At 44.9% G+C, this 22,861-nt stretch overlaps 1 protein-coding gene across 1 annotated transcript in view; it reads left to right on the top strand.

The window, feature by feature from the left end:
- LOC139405041 (UDP-glucuronate decarboxylase 1) overlaps nt 1-22,861 on the top strand; it is a 98,072-nt gene that overhangs the window by 58,036 nt on the left and 17,175 nt on the right. Inside the window, exon 11 of the mRNA XM_071147557.1 lies at nt 19,849-19,968. Within this exon, the coding sequence (XP_071003658.1) occupies nt 19,849-19,968 (120 nt within the window). The remainder of the gene's footprint in view (nt 1-19,848; nt 19,969-22,861) is intronic.

The following is a 22,861-nucleotide window of genomic DNA, read 5'->3' as shown; positions in this document are numbered from 1 at the left end:
TGTAGTAAGTCAAAGCAGTGTGCTAAAAACAAACCTTGAAAGAGCATGGATGGAGTAGTCATTGTGGGGCTCGTGGATTTCCTTTCTTTTTTGGCTTCAGACCAATGCCTACTTCTCACTTAAAGTTTTTTGTTTTTGATAGATGGATGGATGTATTGATAGATGGACAGATGTATTGATAGATGGATAATTAGACCCTCACTTTTCCTCTGCTATTAGCACACCATCTTTTGGACAGATTTATGAATATTCCCCTTTCTCTCTGCCTCCTGATTGACACCAGCCTTTGACTATCTTATTCCATTGATGCTGCTGGCCTTTCATGTGGGCCAGGTGATATTTATTTATCTCTTCCTTCCATCCCTCTCCTCATCCCTGGCATGGGAGGATTCCAAGAAAAAGCCTGCCTCCCATTATGTTGTCTTCCTTCTCGGAGGCAGGTGGAATTTGAATATGGCAAATTACGTCTGTCAGCCGGCCCCCTTTTAATTTAAATGCGTTGACATTTTAGACGAGATGAGTATAGGTTGGAAAGAGGGGGGGGGGCATGTTTCTCTACCTCCGTGGACAGAAGGTTATCAGTGATAATATATGCCGTTTAGCAGATGGTTTTATCCAAAGCGACTTACCGCGTGCTTACCCAGGATCCTTGGCGTTGCAAGCGCCATGTTCTACCAACTGAGCCAGTGGTAGTGGATGATTGGACAGACGTGTCGCCGAGTGGTCTCTTTTTGGTTATATGGTAGATGGTGGTTAGTTAGACTCTGACCAGACCAGACATTCACCAGGGGTGTTGACTTTTATTGGTTGGACCCCCAGGGTTTCAAAACCTCACTTCTCAGTCACCTCTGTAATTGGCACTAATAGATAGCATGAGATGAAAGCATTAGTGTCAGGTTGGTGTAATGTAAATATTATGTAATGTGTGATATTACAGGAGAGTATGCGTTAGGCTTGGTGATATACTGTATACTGATGTATTTTGAAATAGTCGGTATGATTTTCAATACCGGGAAAAAAAAATACAATGTTGTAGGTGCGTGTTACGCCACTGCTTATACAGTGCCTTCGGAAAGTATTCAGAACCTTAACTTTTTCCACATTTTGTAATGTAACAGCCTTATTCCAAATATATGGATGATTATTATTTAGTTTTTAAATCGTCATGAATCTATACACAAAACACCATAATCACAAAGTGAAAACAGCTTTTTATAATTTTTGCAAATGTATTAAAAATAAAAACCTGAAATACCATATTTATATAATTTTTTTAATTTTACCTTTATTTAACCAGGCAAGTCAGTTAAGAACAAATTCTTATTTTCAATGACGGCCTGGGAACAGTGGGTTGACTGCCTGTTCAGGGGCAGAACGACAGATTTGTACCTTGTCATATTTCCGGTTACTAGTCCAACGCTCTAACCACTAGGCTACCCTGCCGCCCCTAAAGTATTCAGACCCTTTGCTTTGAGACTCAAAATTGAGCTCAGTGCATCCTGTTTGCATTGATCATCCTTGAGATGTCCACCTGTGGTAAATTGAATTGATTGGATATGATTTGGAAAGGCACACACCTGTCTATATAAGGTCCCACAGTTGAAAGTGTATGTCAGAGCAAAAATCAAGCCATGAGTTTGAAGTAATTGTCCGTAGCGCTCCGAGACAGGATTGTGTCGAGGCATAGATCTGGGGAAGGGTACCAAAACATTTCTGCAGCATTGAAGGTCCCCAAGAACACAGTGACCTTTAATGCCGGGCGGCCAGACTCTTCCTAGATCTGGCCGCCCGGCCAAGCTGAGCAACTCAATGGTGACTCTGACAGAGCTTCAGAGTTCCTCTGTGGAGATGGGAGAACCTTCCAGAAGGACAACCATCTCTGCAGCACTCCACCAATCAGGCCTTTATGGTAGATTGGTCAGACGGAAGACCCTCCTCAGTAAAAGGCACTACAGTATGCCAAAAGGCACCTAAAGGACTCTCAGACCATGAGAAACAAGATTCTCTGATCTGAGGAAACCAATATTGAACTATTTGGTCTGACTGCCAAGCGGCATGTCTGGAGGAAACCTGGCATCATCCCTACGGTGAAGCATGGTGGTGGCAGCATCATGCTGTGGGAATGTTTTTCAGCGGCAGGGACTGACTAGTCAGTCAGGATCGAGGGAAAGATGAGCCAAGGACAGAGAGATCCTTGATGAAAACCTGCTCCAGAGCGCTCAGGACCTCAGACTGGGGCAAAAGTTCACCTTACAACAGGACAACAACCCTAAGCACGGCCAAGACAACGTTGGAATGACGTCGGGACTTCTCTGAATGTTCTTGAGTGGCCTGGCCAGATCCCGTTACTTGAAGCCAATCGAAGATCTTTGTAGAGACCTGAAAATAGCTGTGCAGCAACGCTTCCCATCCAACCTGACAGAGCTTGAGAGGATCTGCAGAGAAGAGTGGGAGAAACTCACTAAATACAGAAGACTCGAGGCTGTAATCGCTGTCACAGATTCTTCAACAAAGGGCTGAATAAAGGGTCTGAATACTTATGCAAATGTGATATTTCCGTTATTTTTTGTTGTTGATACAATTTAAAAAATGCTGTTTTGTCCTTATGGGGTATTGTGTGTAGATTGGTGAGGGGGGAAAAACAATTTAATCAATTTTAGAACAAGGCTGTAACGTAACAAAATTTGGAAAAAGTAATGGTGTCTGAATACTTTCCGAATGGACTGTACATATAAAATGTGTAAACAATATTTAAGCATTATTAAAGTGACCAGTGTTCAATGACTCTATGTACATAGTGCAAAGCAATCGCTATAGTGCATGGTAGAGTACCAGGTGGTAGTCGGCTAGTAACAGTGATTAAGGTTCAGGGCAGGGAACTGTGTGGAGGCTGGCTAGCGGTGACTGTTTCACAGTCTAATGCCCTGGAGGTAGAAGCTGTTTATTAGTCTCTGGGTCCCAGCTTTGACCTGTACTGTCGTCACCTCCAACTTGTCTTCTCCTCCTGTCTCCACTGTCCATCACACCTTCCAGAATTCCTTGGTCTAGCCTCTTCGGTGAGATGCTTGGGAGTCCTACCGGAGAGTTTACCTTGCAAGATTTCTCAGGGATTATCGCCACGGCTGTGTACATCATCCCCCAAGCTGAAACCAAAAATGCTCTCAAACATCTTCATTGGACCCTGAACAAACTAGAAACAACGTACCCGGAGGCAGCGTTAATTGTCTCTGGGGACTTAACAAAAGTAATTTGAGGACTGTGCTCCTGATTTACTATCAATGTATTGACTATCCAACTTGTGGAAACTCCACGCTTGACCACTGCTACACGTTTTTTCTACACAGGTACAAGGCCCTCTTCCGTCCTCCTTTCGGCAAATCGGACCACAACTCCATTTTGCTCCTTCCTGGCTACAAACAAATACTCGAGGGATGTTCTGGCGTCTGTACACCGCTGGTCTGACCAATCAGAATCCATGCTCCAAGACTGTTGTCATCATGTGGACTGGACCGTGTTCCGGGTCGCTCCTGGGAATCGGGTACGCCGACCAGTCATCGGATTCATTAAAAAAAGCTTTGTTATGATGTTGGTGTCTTTTAAAACTTACCCAAATCAAAAAACATGGATTGATGGCAGCCTTGTCGGGAAGCTGAAGGAGAGAGATGCTGCTTATAAACACAATGTGTCACCGGTCACTTTGCCGTATGTTTAAACAGCACAAATACGACCTACGCATATCGATCAAGGGTGGCGAGACACAAGTATAGCTAGAACAGTTCAATTCAGCAGGTCAGAAACAAGGCGTATGTGGTAGGGACTTCCAACTATCACGGATTACAAAAAGAAAGCCAGTCACGTCGCGGACACCAATGCCGACCTACCGGACGAGCTAAACACCTTTTCTCTGAGCTGCCGAGGAGAGACTTTGAGGACCACGTGAACTATGTGCTTACCGGCTCCACTTTCTTGGGGATACCTATGTAAGTCATTCAAACGTGCCAACCCTCGCAATGCTGCCAACCAAGACAGTATCCTTAGCTGCACCCTCAGAGCATGTGCAGACCACCTAGCTGTTGTGTTTTCTGACACTTTCCATCTCTCTCTAGCTCAGGCCGTTATCAAGATATTCACTATCATCCCCGTACCCAAGAAAGGGAAAGGAACTGAACTGAATGACTACCAATCTGTAGCACTCAATTCTGTCATCATGAAGTGCTTTGAGAGACTAGTCAAAGACCACAACACCACCTCCCTCCCCAACACACTCCACCTTCCAATTTGCCCACTGCCCCAACAGATCCATGGATGACGTAATCACCATTGCGCTGCACACTGCCCTCACCCTCCTGGACAACAGGAATGTGAGGACAGATAGGTTATTTATTTACCTGGCATCACTCCACCAGGGCCCTCACCCTCCTGGACAACAGGAATGTGAGGACAGATAGGTTATTTATTTACCTGGCATCACTCCACCAGGGCCCTCACCCTCCTGGACAACAGGAATGTGAGGACAGATAGGTTATTTATTTACCTGGCACCACTCCACCAGGGCCCTCACCTCCTGGACAACAGGAATGTGAGAACAGATAGATAGGTTATTTATTTACCTGGCATCACTCCACCAGGGCCCTCACCTCCTATTCAACAGGAATGCGAGGACAGATAGGTTATTTATTTACCTGGCACCTCCCTGTAGGCTGTCTCGTCGGGTCTACCACTGCTGTGTCGTCAGCAAACTTGGTGATTGATTTGGAGATGTGCGGTGCCACGCAGTCATAGGTGAACAGGGAGTATAGGAGTTGGCTGGGCACGCACTCCCGTGGAGCCCCAGTGTTGAGGATCAGCGTGGTGGGGATGTTGTTGCCTACCCACACCACTTAGGGTCTGCTTGTCAGGAAGTCCAGGACCTAGTTGCACAGTGAGGGGTTCAGACCCAGGGCCCTGAGCTTAATGATGAGCTTGGAGGGTACTATGGTGTTGAAGGCTGAGCTGAAGTCAATGAACAGCATTCTGACATAGTAATTCCTCTTGTCCAGGTGGGATAGGGCAGTGTTCAGTTCAATGGCTATTGCACTGCACACTGGATCTAGGTTGTCAGGTAAGGTAGAGTTGATATGATCCTTAACTAGCCTCTCAAATCACTTCATGATGAAGTGAGTTCTGCGGGGCGATAGTCATTTATTACAGTTATACTTTCTTGCGTATAGGAACAATGGTGAACATCTTGAAGCAAGTGGGGACAACAGACTGGGATATGGAGAGATTTAATATGTCCAGCTGGTTTGCACATGCTCTGAAGACGTTGCTTGGGATGCCTTCTGGCCGGCAGCCTTGTGAGGGTTAACACGCTTAAATGACTTACTCATGTCGGCCATGGAGAATGAGAGTGCATAATCCTCGTGAGCGGAGGGGGCCTTGGTCGGCGGCTCAATGTTTTCCTCAAAGCGGGCGACTTAGCTTTTGCGTGGTGGTTAATGACAGATTGTACTCTTATTGTTCTCTTGTTGTTCTATTAATGTTCCCTCAGTGTCGTCCCCTTCATTTCCATTCCTCAGGTGTAAGTGCCGGTACTTTAGGATTGGTGTGTGTTTTTGGAGGATGGTATTAAAACACTGCAGTTACCTCAGACCTTATTGCTGTTATTACGGTGACAGAGTTTTGCCAGTGCGTGTGTGTGTGTGTGTGTGTGTATACACGGCACCACATCAGAGTGCAGGTGCTAAAAGTTGGGCGGAACAAAACTTGAGCAGAAGTGAAAAGAAAGTATGTTTAGCAATGTCCTGGATCCATTCTCTCTGAGAGAATGAGATTTTCTCTCCTCCCCCGCAGAGAAACAGGTTATATCTCCCTGCGTTGTGATAGGAAACCCAGTGCAGAGTTGCCGTACCAGACATGGTATTCAGAGATACTGGGGAAGGCAGGCTTTTAGCTCTTAGGCCACAGCATGACAGGCACCTCATTATCAGTTTGGTTCTACAAGACAATATTTCCATTTCTTTGGGTACTGTGTTCTTTCTTGCCTCTAAATGATCCGTTCCTAGCCTTTTTCCTCTCTAGATGAGTCCAAGGGGATTGTGCGGCACCTTTTAGCTGGCTTTGTACACTATAATTACCCAGAGTAGAGAGAGCAGCTAGCAATCACACATCACAATGGTACAGAGGGGTAGAGAGGGGTACACATGGGTAGTGAGGGGTAGAGAGGGGTACAGAGGGGTAGAGTGGAAGTAGAAAGAGTGACTAAAAATCCAATACAGGAGCAATACAACAAAAAGACAGCAGGAGCATCTACAATTGAAAGTGAATAGTGTGGATTTTATTAGCACATGAAGCCCAACTCTACCCAACCATTTTACCACTGCAGGAGGGGTAACACTCCACATGAAGTGGAATGTATAGCAAAGCATTCTCCCCACCACTGTTAACCACTCTAAAAATGAGTAGACCGCGCTATTGATGCCAGCGCCGACTGTCCATGATATCAAAATGATAGTTTTAACCATGTTTTGACGCTATACAGTGTTTTATTAAAATGTTCTTTGTTTATAGACATTAGAGTAAAACAAGCTTATATTTTGGGTTCTGGTGGCGTGTGACAGTTGAACTAAGTTCATGAGGCATTTCTAAGTTATTTTCTTCAAGAATCAGTTTATACAGTACCATATCATTAATATAGAAGTCCAGAAGTTCCTGTAGCAACTGCCAATTGCCCAGCTGTTTGTAGATTCTCAGCAGTTAGCTCATGTGAGAGGGATACTTTTTTTCCTTCCACCATGGTGTCTTGACCATCTCCGACTGCCTGAGCACTTTTCCTTTGTATCCAGCTTGAAGAATGGCTGTGTAGCAGTGATCAGCTGCCAATTTGACAGAGCTTGATGAATTCTCCCCAAAAGGAATGTGTGTAAAGCTGTTTGAGATTTACCCAGAAAGACTCACAAATCCGTAATTGCTGCCAAAGGTGATTCTAACATGTATTGACTCATGTTTTCACTTTGTCATTATGGGGCATTGTGTATAGATGGATTCAATACAAGATTGTTTCACCCATTTTGAATTCAGGCTGTAACACAACAAAATGTGGAATAAGTCAACGGTATGAATACTTTGACTACTTTCTGAAGGCACTTCAATGTCATGCAATAACTTGATGTATATCCCTATTCCCACCCCTCTCCCTATTCCCACCCCTCTCCCTATTCCTATCCCTATTCCCACCCCTATCCCTATTCCCACCCCTCTCCCTATTCCTACCCCTCTCCCACCCCTCTCCCTATTCCCAACCCTCTCCCTATTCCCACCCCTCTCCCTATTCCCAACCCTCTCTCCCTCTCCCTATTCCCAACCCTCTCCCTATTCCCACCCCTCTCCCTATTCCTATCCCTATTCCCACCCCTCTCCCTATTCCCAACCCTCTCCCTATTCCCACCCCTCTCCCTATTCCCACCCCTCTCCCTATTCCCACCCCTCTCCCTATTCCCACCCCTCTCCCTATTCCCAACCCTCTCCCTATTCCCAACCCTCTCCCAACCCCTCTCCCTATTCCCAACCCTCTCTCCCAACTCTTTCCTTATTCCCAACCCTCTCCCTATTCCCAACCCTCTCCCTATTCCCAACCCTCTCCCTATTCCCCCTCTCCCTACCCCCCCTCTCCCTATTCCCAACCCTCTCCCTATTCCCAACTCTTTCCTTATTCCCACCCCTCTCCCTATTCCCACCCCTCTCCCTATTCCCATTCCCTCCCAAACAAATGTTTGCAAGTATTGAATTCCAATGGTACAAACCGCAACACCCAGCTTCTTGGTGGGTTATGGGTTGGCAATCCCCTTCAGCAGTATATTCACACACTGTTCTCCTATGAAGCTCACTACAGGGCTCCAGATATACAAAAGCTTGACAAGTTTCCCCTGAAGGACATAAGTCAGTGTTTCCAGAGGAAAGAACCACAACAGGTTTCTGAGCCACTAGGAATGTTTTGGTTTTGTGTCATCTATTCATGATTTGAATAATTTATCTACCAGCATATCACATTAGAGCTACCATTTTTTTAAATGCCATTTCAGTGCAGAACTAGCTGAGAGTAGACCTAGAACACAATGGAGAGGCGGTAAACCAACTGTAGAGCCCAAAATATTTGAAAGGTCAGTTTCCATCTCTTTCCAGAAATCTTTATCAATTGGACAGTACCAGATAAGATGTGCAGAAGTACCTTTTGCTGCTTCCATTTTGGACATTCCCCTGAACAGGCGGGGTCAAAATTACTTCCTACAACAGGTGTAGTTTGTAACTGATGTATAATGTTAAACGGTAGCTCGTATTTCAAGGCCTCATTTTTTTTACCCAACTTATTGTATTGTTTTCCTCTCCAGGAAGTCTACTCAATCATGTTGTGGACAGGTGTATTTTATACTGATAACAAGTTAAAACAGGTGCATTAATACAGGTAACGAGTGGAGGACAGAGGAGCCTCTTAAAGAAGAAGTTACAGGTCTGTGAGAGGCAGAAATCTTGCTTGTTTGTAGGTGACCAAATACTTATTTTCCACCATAATTTGCAAATAAATTAATTAAAAATCCTACAATGTGATTTTCAGGATTTTTTTTTCATTTTGTCTGTCATAGTTGAAGTGTACCTAAGATGAAAATTACAGGCCTCATCTTTTTAAGTGGGAGAACTTGCACAATTGGTGGCTGACTAAATACTTTTTTGCCCCACTGTATATTACCAGCCTTTTAGCATGCCCTACATTTTCATGGTAGCCTGTTATATAAGGTCTTCATGTTTTTATTCATGTTTTGACACTAAAAATAGAACTCGTAGGTGTCGTAACTTTGGAGATGAAGAGGGGTGACTATCCTTGTTGTGATGGTGATGTAACCAGCTAGGCTACAGATAATCAATTATATGTGCATTTTTGGTTGTGTGTGTGTTGTCTGCTTTTATTTGAATGGTTTATATAAAGTGTGTGTGTGTGTGTGTGTGTGTGTGTGTGATGAGTGTGTGTGGATCTCTGGTTTGTTTTCTCTATAGGACAGCTAGATCCCCCTCTTGGATGAGGAGTTATCTGTTTTCCATATAGAATACGTTAAGTGCACAGCTTTAGTTCCTTCCTTCTATTCTTCCCATCTAGTCTGTACTATCCAGAAGATATTTCCATACAAGCTTTTGAGGCCAAACACCTGGTTACGGTCATCGTTTCGCTGGAGGCCAAACACCTGGGTAGCCCTTTCCACTCACAGCCCCTGTCTTCCCGTATATGGGTTGAAAATGGCAGATTTTGTCTTTGATAAGTGCCTTAATTACAGTGGCTGTGCAGTAACATGCTGTACAGTACATGATGTCAGAGATCAAGCTCTGCACTTCACAGCTCTGTACTGTATGTTTTCCTTTTGTATTTTTTATTTCACCTTTTTATATAACTAGGCAAGTCGGTTAAGAACAAATTATTATTTACAATGACAGCCAAACCCGAACGACACTGGGCCGATTGTGTACCGCCCTATGGGACTCCTAATCACGGCCGGATGTGATACAGCCTGGTTTTGACTGACAGCTGTTCTGAACTTTTACACATTTTTTGTTGCCCGAGTGAGGGGAATTTTTGTAAATTAAGAGGACTTGATGTATGGGCCAATTGTGCACCGCCCGTCTGTGACTCCTGGTCACAGACGGTTGTGACACCGCCTGGGATCGAACCCCCGTGCTGTAGTGACGCCGCAACACTGCGATGCAGTGCCTTAGACCACTGTGCCACTCGGGAGGCCTCATTTTATTATTTAACTAGTCATGTTGGCAATAAAACAAACTTTCGAATTATGACCCAGATTGCGATTTATAATGCATCGTTTGTGGCTTGCGCAAACAATATCAGTAATTGTGTGATGACGGTAATGCAGGGCTGTGTTCCAAACAAAACAACAACAGGTGTGCTTGTTCTAGTTCCTCAACAACAACAAAAAAAAGTACCTTATAGTTGAAGACTCTTTGAATCATAAAAGTGCATTCAGATTACTTAGGAACTGTGCACTTTGGAGATGGGTGTGGCCACTTGGAGAAACCAGTTTGACTGAATCATTTACTGTACTTTTCACTACACTTGATGATGACTAAATCTGAAAATACTCCGAACATGATAAGAAAATTCTTGGAAAATGTGGGTTAGGTGCAACAAAAGACACAAAATATTTTCCAATGATTTTCTTATCATGTTCTTATCTTAAGTGTAGTGAAAAGTACAGTAAATGTAAAATGCACAGAAATGTAATGTTTGGATTCAGTCTTGTCAGGTGAACTGTTGTGTCCTCACCTTTTAGTCTAGAAAATGTCCCATAATCTCCAAACTATTCCCTTTTCATTTCTACCATGGTTATACATATGCCCTCCATATTTCTTCTGTAAGAAACGTTTCAATATAGCCTTATATCTACAGGCCAATTCACACGAATGTAAAAGGTTCAAGTTATCTTTTATTTCAATTTTTTACACAATACAATTTTCCCATCAAGAGAAATGTTCTGTAGCCTTATTATGTATTTAAGTGTTTGTGTTATAAACTCAGCAAAAGAAGAAACTTCCTCTCACTGTTAACTGCGTTTATTTCAGCACACTTAAATAACACAAAAGTAACAGTCAGTATCTGGTGTGGCCACCAGCTGCATTAAGTATTGCAGTGCATCTCCTCCTTATGGACTGCACCAGATTTGCCAGTTCTTGCACCAAGGCAGCTTCAAGTTCCCGGACATTTTTTTGGGGGGATTGCCCTAGCCCCCACCCTCCGATCCAACAGGTCCCAGATTTGCTCAATGGAATTGAGATCCGGGCTCTTCGCTGGCCAAGGCAGAACACTGACAGTCCTGTCTTGCATGAAATCACGCACAGAACGAGCAGTATGGCTGGTGGCATTGTCATGCTGGAGGGTCATGTCAGGATGAGCCTGCAGGAAAGGTACCACATGAGGGAGGAGGAGGATGTCTTCCCTGTAACGCACAGCGTTGAGATTGTCATCGATGACGACAAGCTCAGTCCGATGATGCTGTGACACAGTGCCCCAGACCATGACGGACCCTCCACCTCCAAATCGATCCCGCTCCAGAGTACAGGCCTCAGTGTAACGCTCCTTCCTTCGATGATAAACGCAAATCCGACCATCACCCCTGGTGAGACAAAACCGTGACTCGTCAGTGAAGAGCACTTTTTGCCAGTCCTGTCTGGTCCAGCGACGGTGGGTTTGTGCCCTTAGGCGCCGGTGATGTCTTGTGAAGACCTGCCTTACAACTAGAGGTCGACCGATTTATGATTATTCAACGCTGGTACCGATTATTGGAGGGCAAAAAAAGCCGATACCGATTAATCGGCCTATTATTATTTTTTAAATGCATTTGTAATAATGACAATTACAACAATACTGAATGAACAGTTATTTTGACTTAATATAATACATCAATAAAATAAATTTAGCCTCAAGTAAATAATGAAACATGTTCAATTTGGTTTAAATAATGCAAAAACAAAGTGTTGGAGAAGAAAGTAAAAGTGCAATATGTGCCATGTAAGAAAGCTAACGTTTCAGTTCCTTGCTCAGAACATGAGAACATATGAAAGCTGGTGGTTCCTTTTAAAATGAGTCTTCAATATTCCCAGGTAAGAAGTTTTAGGTTATAGTTATTATAGGAATTATAGGACTATTTATCTCTATACCATTTGTGTTTCATATACCTTTGACTATTGGATGTTCTTATAGGCACTTTAGTATTGCCAGTGTAACAATATAGCTTCCGTACCTCTCCTCGCTCCTACCTGGGCTCGAACCAGGAACACAATGACAACAGCCACCCTCGAAGCAGCGTTACCCATGCAGAGCAGCAAGGGGAACAACTACTCCAAGTCTCAGAGCGAGTGATGTTTGAAACGCTATTACCGCGCACCTAACTTGCTAGCCATTTCACATCATTACACCAGCCTAATCTTGGGAGTTGATAGGCTTGAAGTCATAAACAACAGAGCTGGCAAAACACACAAAAGTGCTGTTTGAATGAATGCTTATGAGCCTGCTGCTGCCTACCATCGCTCAGTCAGACTGCTCTATCAAATCATAGACTTAGTTATAACATAGAAACACACAGAAATGCTAGCCTTAGGTCATTAATATGGTCAAATCCGGAAACTATCATCTCAAAAACAAGACGTTTATTCTTTCAGTGAAATACGGAACCGTTCTGTTGTTGATCTAACGGGTGGCATCCATCCTCTTCCCAAGAGGGAAGGATCTAAAATGTCCCTCCCCGGTACCCAGCACCTCTCCTCCGGACCGTACCCCTCCCAGTCCACGAGGTACTGCAGGCCCCTCACCCGGCGTCTCGAGTCCAGAATAGCTCGTACTGTGTACGCCGGGGACCCCTCGATGTCCAGAGGGGGTGGAGGGACCTCCGGTACCTCACTGTCTTGTAGGGGACCAGCTACCACCGGCCTGAGGAGAGACACATGAAACGAGGGGTTAATGCGATAATAAGAGGGAAGTTGCAATCTATAACACACCTCGTTTATCCTCCTCGGGACTTTAAATGGCCCCACACACTGTGGCCCCAGCTTCCGGCAGGGCAGGCGGAGGGGCAGGTTTCGGGTCGAGAGCCAGACCCTGTCCCCTGGTGCGAACACCGGGGCCTCACTGCGGTGGCGGTCAGCGTCTCTCTTCTGCCGTTCACTGGCCTGCCTGAGAGAATCCTGGACTGCCCGCCAGGTCTCTCTAGAGCGCTGTACCCACTCCTCCACCGCAGGAGCTTCGGTCTGACTCTGGTGCCACGGAGCCAGGACCGGCTGGTAGCCGACGATATCCTCCGGAACCCCATAGTGCCGGAAGACGTGGGTAAATAGAGCCTCTGCAGTCTGTAGGGCCGTAGGGAGACCAGGCAATGGGAGGAGACGGCAGGACTTAGAGAACCGATCCACAACGACCAGAACGGTAGTGTTCCCCTGAGATGGGGGAAGATCAGTAAGGAAATCTACCGAGAGATGGGACCATGGCCGTTGTGGAACCGGGAGGGGCTGTAACTTCCCTCTAGGAAGGTGCTTAGGAGCCTTACTCTGGGCGCATACCGAACAGGAAGAGACATAGAGCCTCACATCCCTAGCTAAGGTGGGCCACCAGTATTTCCTCCTAAGACCCCGCACTGTCCTATCAATCCCCAGATGACCCGCAGACGGTAGTGTGTGGGCCCACCGAATCAATTTATCATGGACACCAAGCGGTACGTAACTTCGACCAGTCGGACACTGTGTAGGCACAGCTGCTCGAATATACTCCAGATTACGGTGGACAGTCAAGATGAGGAAAGGGTGTTTAGCCCCCTCTAGTCAGTGTCTCCACACCTTCAGGGCCTTTACCATAGCTAGTAACTCCCGGTCCCCCACATCAATAGTTCCGCTCCGCCGGACCCAGCTTCTTAGAAAAGAAAGCGCAGGGACGGAGCTTCGGTGGCGTGCCCGAGCGATGAGACAGCACGGCTCCATCCCCAGCCTCGGATGCATCCACCTCCACTATGAATGCTAACGAAGGGTCCGGATGCGCCAACACGGGAGCCCCAGTGAACAGTGCCTTCAACTGGTTGAAGGCTCCATCAGCCTCTGCTGACCACCGCAGATGCACCGGCCCCCATTCAGCAGTAAGGTAATGGGCGCCGCTACTTGGCCAAAACCCCGGATAAACCTCCGGTAGTAATTGGCAAACCCTAAAAACCGCTGCACCTCCTTTACCATGGTTGGAGTCGGCCAATTACGCACAGCGTTAACGCGGTCACACTCCATCATCATCCCCGAGCTGGAAATGTGATAACCCAGGAAGGAAACGGCTGGTTTGGAGAACACACATTTCTCAGCCTTGACGTATAGGTCATGCTCCAGCAGTGGCCGAAGAACCTTGCGCACCAGGGAAACATGCGCGGCGCGTGTGGTAGAATAAATCAAGATGTCATCAATATAGACTACCAGTCCCTGAGAATCTCATCTACAAAGGAATGGAAGACGGCTGGAGCATTCTTCAACCCATACGGCATGACGAGGTACTCATAGTGGCCTGATGTGGTACTAAACGCTGTTTTCCACTCGTCTCCTCCCCGAATACGCACCAGATTATACGCGCTCCTGAGGTCAAGTTTTGTGAAGAAACGCGCTCCGTGAAATGATTCCACCGCCGTAGCGATGAGAGGTAGCGGATAACTAAAACCCACTGTGATCGAATTGAGACCTCGATAATCAATGCACGGACGCAAACCTCCCTCCTTTTTCCTCACAAAAAAGAAACTCGAGGAGACGGGTGACATGGAGGGCCGAATGTACCCCTGTCTCAGAGCTTCCGTGACATATGTCTCCATAGCCAGCGTCTCCTCCTGTGACAGTGAGTACACGTGACTCCGGGGAAGTGCAGCGTTCTCCTGGAGGTTTATCACGCAATCCCACCGTCGATGGGGTGGTAATTTGGTCGCTTTCTTCTTACTAAAAGCGATAGCCAAATCGGCATATTCTGGGGGAATGCGCACGGTGGAAACCTGGTCTGGACTCTCCACCGTCGTGGCACCGATGGAAACTCCTATACACCTATCTGAACACTCGTCTGACCACCCCTTAAGAGCCCCCTGTTTCCAGGAAATAAGGGGATTGTGAATAGCCAGCCAGGGAACCCCCAACACCACTGGAAACCCAGGTTAATCAATAAGGTAGTAACTGATCTTCTCCCTATGATTCCCCTGCGTTACCATGTCCAGTGGAATCGTGGCCTCCCTGACCAGCCCTGACCCTAACGGTCGGCTATCTAAGGAGTGCACGGGGACAGGTGGGTCTATCTGCACGGAATACCCAATTTACGGGCGAGTCCGCGATCCATAAAACTCCCAGCTGCGCCTGAATCGACTAGCGCCTTATGCTGAAGAGAGGGGAAAAACGCAGGAAAAAAATAAAAAATAAACATGTGACCAACAGGGAGCTCTGGGTGAGTTTGGTGCTTACTCACCTGGGGTGGCCGAGGAGTGTTCTGCCGACCAGCTCGACTCCCAGAGGAACTCCTCCAGCACCGGTCCGAAGTGTGTCCTCTCCGTCCACAATAGGAGCAGGAGGAGCCTCCTCCTCTGGTCCCCCTAGATGCAGCTCCTCCCAACTCCATCGGAGTGGGAGTGGGAGAGCTGGAAGGTGGAATTGACAGGACCCCTTCTGAACGCCCGCGGGCAGCTAGCAGGTTGTCCAATCGAATAGACATGTCTATTAGTTCATCCAGGGAGAGAGTTGTGTCCCTGCTAGCTAGCTCCCGGCGGACGTCCTCCCGGAGACTACACCGGTAATGGTCCATCAGGGCCTTGTCATTCCACCCAGCACCAGCAGCTAGGGTCCTGAACTCCAACGCGAAGTCCTGCGCGCTCCTCGTCTCCTGTCTGAGGTGGAACAGTCGCTCACCCGCCGCTTTGCCCTCTGGTGGGTGTTCGAACACAGCTCGAAAACGGCGGGTGAACTCCAGGTAGTTGTCCCGAGCCGAGTCCGGACTGTTCCAGACAGCGTTGGCCCAATCCAGGGCCCTACCCGTTAAACAGGAGACGAGGAGGCTCACACTCTCCTCACCCGAGGGAACCGGACGCACGGTAGCCAGGTAGAGCTCTAGCTGGAGCAAAAATCTCTGGCACCCAGCCGCCGCTCCATCGTACCCCCCTCGGGGGGGAGAGACGCAGTGCGCTGGACCCAGAGGACGACGTAGGTGGAGTAGGTGGTGTCGGCTGTGGGGGAGCTGGGGTAGACGTCGGTAGACCACTCCTCTCCCATCGTTCCATCCTCTCCATCATCTGGTCCATCGCTGTACCGATCCGATGGAGGACAGCTGTGTGGTGATGGACGCGCTCTTCCATAGTGGGGAAGAGGGGTGGTCCTTCCATAGTGGGGAAGAGGGGTGGTCGCTGCCCTTGCTGACTCCATTTTGGTGGTGCGGGCTTCTGTTACGATAAACTAGGAGTGGTGGGTGGAATCAGGTGCAGAGAGCAGGGTTCAGTCGTTTGTCAAATTTATTCACCGGCGCAACAAAAACGGTCACGCCAACACACAGGGCGTATACAAGTTACCAGTCCAAACAACAGGACAAAAATAGTCCGGAGAATAAAGACACGAACAAATAACACCATCCAACAGAGTAACAAATACTCAGCGGGCCTAGTGCCCTTAAATAGCCTACAAACAAACCTTAACACAAAACAGGTGTACCCAATTACCCAATAACCAAAAACAAACGGAAAGGGAATCGATGGCAGCTAATAGGCCGGCGACGACGACCGCCGAGCACCGCCCGAACAGGAAGAGGCACCATCTTCGACGAGGTTCGTGACACCCAAACTGTTGCATATACCCCGACTCTGCGTGCAATGAACGCAAGAGAAATTACACAATTTCACCTGGTTAATATTGCCTGCTAACCTGGATTTCTTTTAGCTAAATATGCAGGTTTAAAAATATATACTGTTTATTGATTTTAAGAAAGGCATTGTTTATGGTTAGGTACACGTTGGAGCAACGACAGTCCTTTTTCGCGAATGCGCACTGCATTGATTATATGCAACTCAGGACACGCTAGATAAACTAGTAATATCATCAACCATGTGTAGTTATAACTAGAGATTATGATTAATTAAGTTTAATGCTAGCTAGCAACTTACTTTGGCTTCTTACTGCATTTGCGTAACAGGCGGGCTCCTCGTGAGGCAGGTGGTTAGAGCGTTGGACTAGTAACCGTAAGGTTGCAAGATTGAATCCCTGAGCTGACAAGGTAAAAATCTGTCGTTCTGCCCCTGAGCAAGGCAGTTAACCCACCGTTCCTAGGCCATAATTGAAAATAAGAATGTGTTCTTAACTGACTTGCCTAGTTCAATAAAGACTAAATAAAGGTGTACATTTTTTATTTTTTTTATCTGCAAAATCGGCATTCAAAATTACCGATTTCCGATTGTTATGAAAACTTGAAATCGGCCCTAATTAATCGGTCAACCTCTACTTACAACAGGCCTTCAAGCCCTCAGTCCAGCCTCTCTCAGCCTATTGCAGACAGTCTGAGCACTGATGGAGGGATTGTGCGTTCCTGGTGTAACTCGGGCAATTGTTGTTGCCATCCTGTACCTGTACCGATCCTGTGCAGGTGTTGTTACACGTGGTCTGCCACTGCGAGGACGATCAGCTGTCCGTCCTGTCTCCCTGTAGCGCTGTCTTAGGCATCTCACAGTACGAACATTTCAATTTATTCCCCTGGCCACATCTGCAGTCCTCATGCCTCCTTGCAGCATGCCTAAGGCACGTTCACGCAGATGAGCAGGGACCATGGGCATCTTTCTTTTAGTGTGTTTCAGAGTCAGTAGAAAGGCCTCTTTAGTGTCCTAAGTTTTTATAACTGTGACCTTAATTGCCTACTGTCTGTAAGCTGTTAGTGTCTTAACAACCGTTCCACAGGTGCATGTTCGTTAATTGTTTATGGTTCATTGAACAAGCATGGGAAACGGTGTTTAAATCCTTTGCAATGAAGATCTGTGAAGTTATTTGGGTTATTTGGATTTTTACGAATTATCTTTGAAAGACAGGGTCCTGAAAAAGGGATATTTCTTTTATTGCTGAGTTTGTTTTCCAATAGTGTTATCTATTCTAAGTGTTTTCTCGTGCTATTTTGTATGCCATGTTTGATTGTCAATTATGTAAATGTCTTCAGTTTGTGTAAACTGTGAGGAAGAAATAATAAAGCCAAAGTCAGTCGCTCTTTTTCGCTATTTATAATATATGAATGGGACCTAAAAATTATATTACAAAATCCTTTGTAATTGAAAAAATAAATATTGATTGTAGCCTAATGGCAGCCATGAAATAAGCTTCATTAGACCTACAAATATTATCAAATGAAATAATTGAACATGAAGTAGCCTAGTCTAGGCATAGGCTACAAGTTAATTGACTTGGCCATAGACCGAATGTGTTGACCTTTGGTTATTGGTTGAGCCACAGTGAAATGTGTGAGCTTTTAGATAATAGTAGCCTACTGGTCTAAGCGATATATTGAAGCGGCTCCAGTGTAATCTAATATCTTAAAACTAGATAGGTCTATTGATTGCACATACATGAAAGTGATGTCAATATGTAGCCTAATCTAGCTATCATATAATTTGGTTACCTCGGTTTTATTTGTTTAGAACATTCAACTATTTTTAATCAACTGACTTTTTCGGCAGTCACAGAGAGACAGATTAACATCTTCATTCTATGTTTAGTGATGAACTTAGACTTACAGTGAGAGACCTGCCCTGGCTAATGTCATGGATTCGCTAGAGGCCAAACACCTGGTTAATGTCATGGATTCGCTGGAGACCAAATACCTGTTTAATGTCATGGATACGCTAGAGACCAAATACCTGGTTAATGTCATGGATACGCTAGAGGCCAAACACCTGGCTATTGTCATGGATACGCTAGAGGCCAAACACCTGGCTAATGTCATGGATTCGCTAGAGGCCAAACACCTGGTTAATGTCATGGATGAGCTAGAGGCCAAACACCTGGCTAATGTCATGGAGTTCAAACACAAGGTAAATTTTCATGGATACGCTGGAGTAAAAACACCTGGTTAATGAGAACAGAGGACCTCCGTTGACATCCCACAAGGCTCTGGTCAAAAGTAATGCGCCTTATATAAGGAATAGGGTGCCATTTCATACACTGCCCTAGTTGTTCCAGACCATGCTTAGAATGGGCCAAACAGAGTTTTTAAAAACGATCAGATCAATATGTACTAATTCTGAGTGTGACCTGAGTTGTGTGATTGATTGGTTATCACTTAGGTGCAACTCAGTCTATCCATCAGGTTAGGTCAGGATTTTACATGCAGGGATAGTATGAGATTGTAGGCCAGGGGGTGTCCAGTGTCAGTCCTGAAGAGCTACTGAGTTTTGTTCCTCCCCAACACTAGTGTGTTGGAACAAAGGCTGGAGCAAAGGCATGCACTTCCAGGAGGCCAAATTTACAAACCTGTCTGAGAAATCATCCAGCACACAGAACTGACAATTCTTGTGTGTATTTTTGTTTGTGTGAGATTTTTGTAATCGTTTTGTTTGTTTGTCAGCTGGTGGACCAAGGAGCTGTGTATGTGTACCAGCGATAAAGCTTGCCCAGTCGATAGGGCTTTGTGTGTAAATGTTGCTAATCCCTCCACACACAGCACCTCCCCAGAATATAATGTTCTCTGCTTCTGCTTACATACATTAATCTGGTGTACAGATCACAACAAAACACTTTGCGTTAGATGGAGAAACAGACCGATACTAGAAGAGAAGAGATCCTGCAAAGACAAAAAATGTTCTATTGACTATAAAAACTTTACCAAATGACGCAAGCGTGTGAGAATCAGCTTTTCGAGTAGAATTTAGCAAAATTAGCGCAACAGATGGCTTGTTGTTTTCTTAATGTAATGATCGGATTGTGTTTATCCATCTTTGATGTTCTGCGTACAGGTTTCGAAAGGGTGCCAATGTTGTGCCTGGTGATTTTAAGCCCCCAAAGATATGTATTTGTCTGTGAAACTAGTCTGAAGCCTGTAAATCATAGAGCTAGGAGCAACTCAAATCGGACTTTTTTTGGTTATGTTTGTTTACTTTATGGTTCCCTCTTCACCTTATTAGAGAACACTAAATGGTAATTACATGCTAATAACTCATGAATTCCGTAATGTCCTCGACCTATGAGGTTGTTTCAACATTGCGTTAGGGTAGGTCTTTGACACAAACCATAACCCCCTTATTTTGTCCTGTGTCACGTTAGGATTTGCGTACTTTTCTACTCACCCCTCTATTTCCTCAGGAAGGAGTGGAGGTGAGGGTGGCACGCATCTTTAACACCTTTGGGTCCCGGATGCACATGAACGACGGCCGTGTGGTCAGCAACTTCATACTGCAGGCTCTACAGGGAGAGCCCCTCACCGTACGTCCACTATAATTACCACTCTTACTATGGTTACTACTGTCACTACTACCACTGTTACTACTTCCGCTGTTACTACTACTACCACTGTTATTACTACTACCACTGTTACTACTGTTACTACTACTACCACTGTTACTACTGTTACTACTACCACTGTTACTACTACCACTGTTACTACTGTCACTACTACCACTGTTATTACTACTACCACTGTTACTACTGTCACTACTACTACCACTGTTACTACTACTATCACTGTTATTACTGTTACTACTTCCACTGTTACCGCTGTTACTACTACCACTGTTACTACTGTCACTACTACCACTGTTATTACTACTTCCACTGTTACCGCTGTTACTACTACCACTGTTATTACTACTACCACTGTTACTACTGTCACTACTACCACTGTTATTACTACTTCCACTGTTACTACTGTCACTACTACTACCACTGTTACTACTACTTCCACTGTTACCGCTGTTACTACTACCACTGTTACTACTGTTACCACTACTACCACTGTTACCACTGTTTCTACTGTTACTACTACCACTGTTACCGCTGTTACTACTACCACTTTTACTATTGTCACTACGACCACTGTTATTACTACTACCACTGTTACTACTGTTACTACTACCACTGTTATTACTACTACCACTGTTACTACTGTTACTACTACCACTGGTATTACTACTACCACTGTTACTACTGTTACCACTACCACTGTTATTACTGTTATTACTTCAACTGTTACTGCTGTAGACACTGTTACTACTGTTACTGCTACTACCAATGTTACTACTGTTACTACTACCACTGTTACTACGTTACTGCTACTACTTCCACTGTTACACTGTTACCATCTGTTACTGCTTCCACTCGTACAACTATTAATGCTGACACTTTTACTACTGTTACTACTACCACTGTTACTATTGTCATTACTACCACTGTTGCTACTACCACTGTGATTACTACTACCACTGTTACTACTGTCACTACTACTACCACTGTTACTATTGTCACTACGACCACTGTTATTACTACTACCACTGTTACTACTGTTACTACTACCACTGTTATTACTACTACCACTGTTACTACTGTTACTACTACCACTGGTATTACTACTACCACTGTTACTACTGTTACCACTACCACTGTTATTACTGTTACTACTACCACTGGTATTACTACTACCACTGTTACTACTGTTACCACTACCACTGTTATTACTGTTACTACTACCACTGGTATTACTGTTACTACTGCCACTGGTACTACTGTTATTACTACTACCACTGTTACTACGGTTACCACTACCACTGTTATTACTGTTACTACTACCACTGGTATAACTGTTACTACTACCACTGTTACTACTGTTACTACTACTTCCACTGTTATTACTGTTACTACTACTTCCACTGTTACTACTTCTGCCACTGTTATTACTGTTACTACTACTATGTTACCACTGTTACTACTACCACTGTTACTACTGTTATTACTTCAACTGTTACTGCTGTAGACACTGTTACTACTGTTACTGCTACTACCAATGTTACTACTGTTACTACTACCACTGTTACTACGTTACTGCTACTACTTCCACTGTTACACTGTTACCATCTGTTACTGCTTCCACTCGTACAACTATTAATGCTGACACTTTTACTACTGTTACTACTACCACTGTTACTATTGTCATTACTACCACTGTTGCTACTACCACTGTGATTACTACTACCACTGTTACTACTGTCACTACTACTACCACTGTTACTATTGTCACTACGACCACTGTTATTACTACTACCACTGTTACTACTGTTACTACTACCACTGTTATTACTACTACCACTGTTACTACTGTTACCACTACTACCACTGTTACCCACTACTACCACTGTTTCTACTGTTACTACTACCACTGTTACTACTACTACCACTGTTACCGCTGTTACTACTACCACTGTTACTACTGTCACTACGACCACTGTTATTACTACTACCACTGTTACTACTGTTACTACTACCACTGTTATTACTACTACCACTGTTACTACTGTCACTACTACTACCACTGTTACTACTGTCACTACTACCACTGTTATTACTACTTCCACTGTTACCGCTGTTACTACTACCACTGTTATTTCTACTACCACTGTTACTACTGTTACTACTACCACTGGTATTACTACTACCACTGTTACTACTGTTACCACTACCACTGTTATTACTGTTACTACTACCACCTGTATTACTGTTACTACTACCACTGTTACTACTACGACCACTGTTATTACTACCACTGTTATTACTGTTACTACTACTTCCACTGTTACTACTACTACCACTGTTACTACTGTTACTACTACCACTGTTACTACTGTTACCACTACCACCTGTATTACTGTTACTACTACCACTGTTACTACAGCTACCACTGTTATTACTGTTACTACTACCACTGTTACTACTACGACCACTGTTATTACTGTTACTACTTCCACTGTTACTACTACTATGTTACTACTGTTACTACTACTACCACTGTTACTACTACTACCACTGTTATTACTGTTACTACTACTTCCACTGTTACTGCTACTACCACTGTTATTCCTGTTACTACTACTATGTTACTACTGTTACTACTACCACTGTTACTACTACTATGTTACTACTGCTCCTACTACCACTGTTACTACTGTTAATACTACCACTTTTTCTACGACCACTGTTACTACTGCCACTATTACTATAACTACACTGCTACCACTACTACACTGGTACTACTGCTACTACTACCACTGTTACCGCTGTTACTGCTGCCACTTACCACGGTTACTACTGCCACTGTTACTTCTGTTAC

The sequence above is a fragment of the Oncorhynchus clarkii genome, chromosome 3 (genome assembly GCF_045791955.1).
Source record: "Oncorhynchus clarkii lewisi isolate Uvic-CL-2024 chromosome 3, UVic_Ocla_1.0, whole genome shotgun sequence".
NCBI classification, from domain to species: domain Eukaryota; kingdom Metazoa; phylum Chordata; class Actinopteri; order Salmoniformes; family Salmonidae; genus Oncorhynchus; species Oncorhynchus clarkii.
This window is presented reverse-complemented; position numbering and strand designations above follow the sequence as displayed.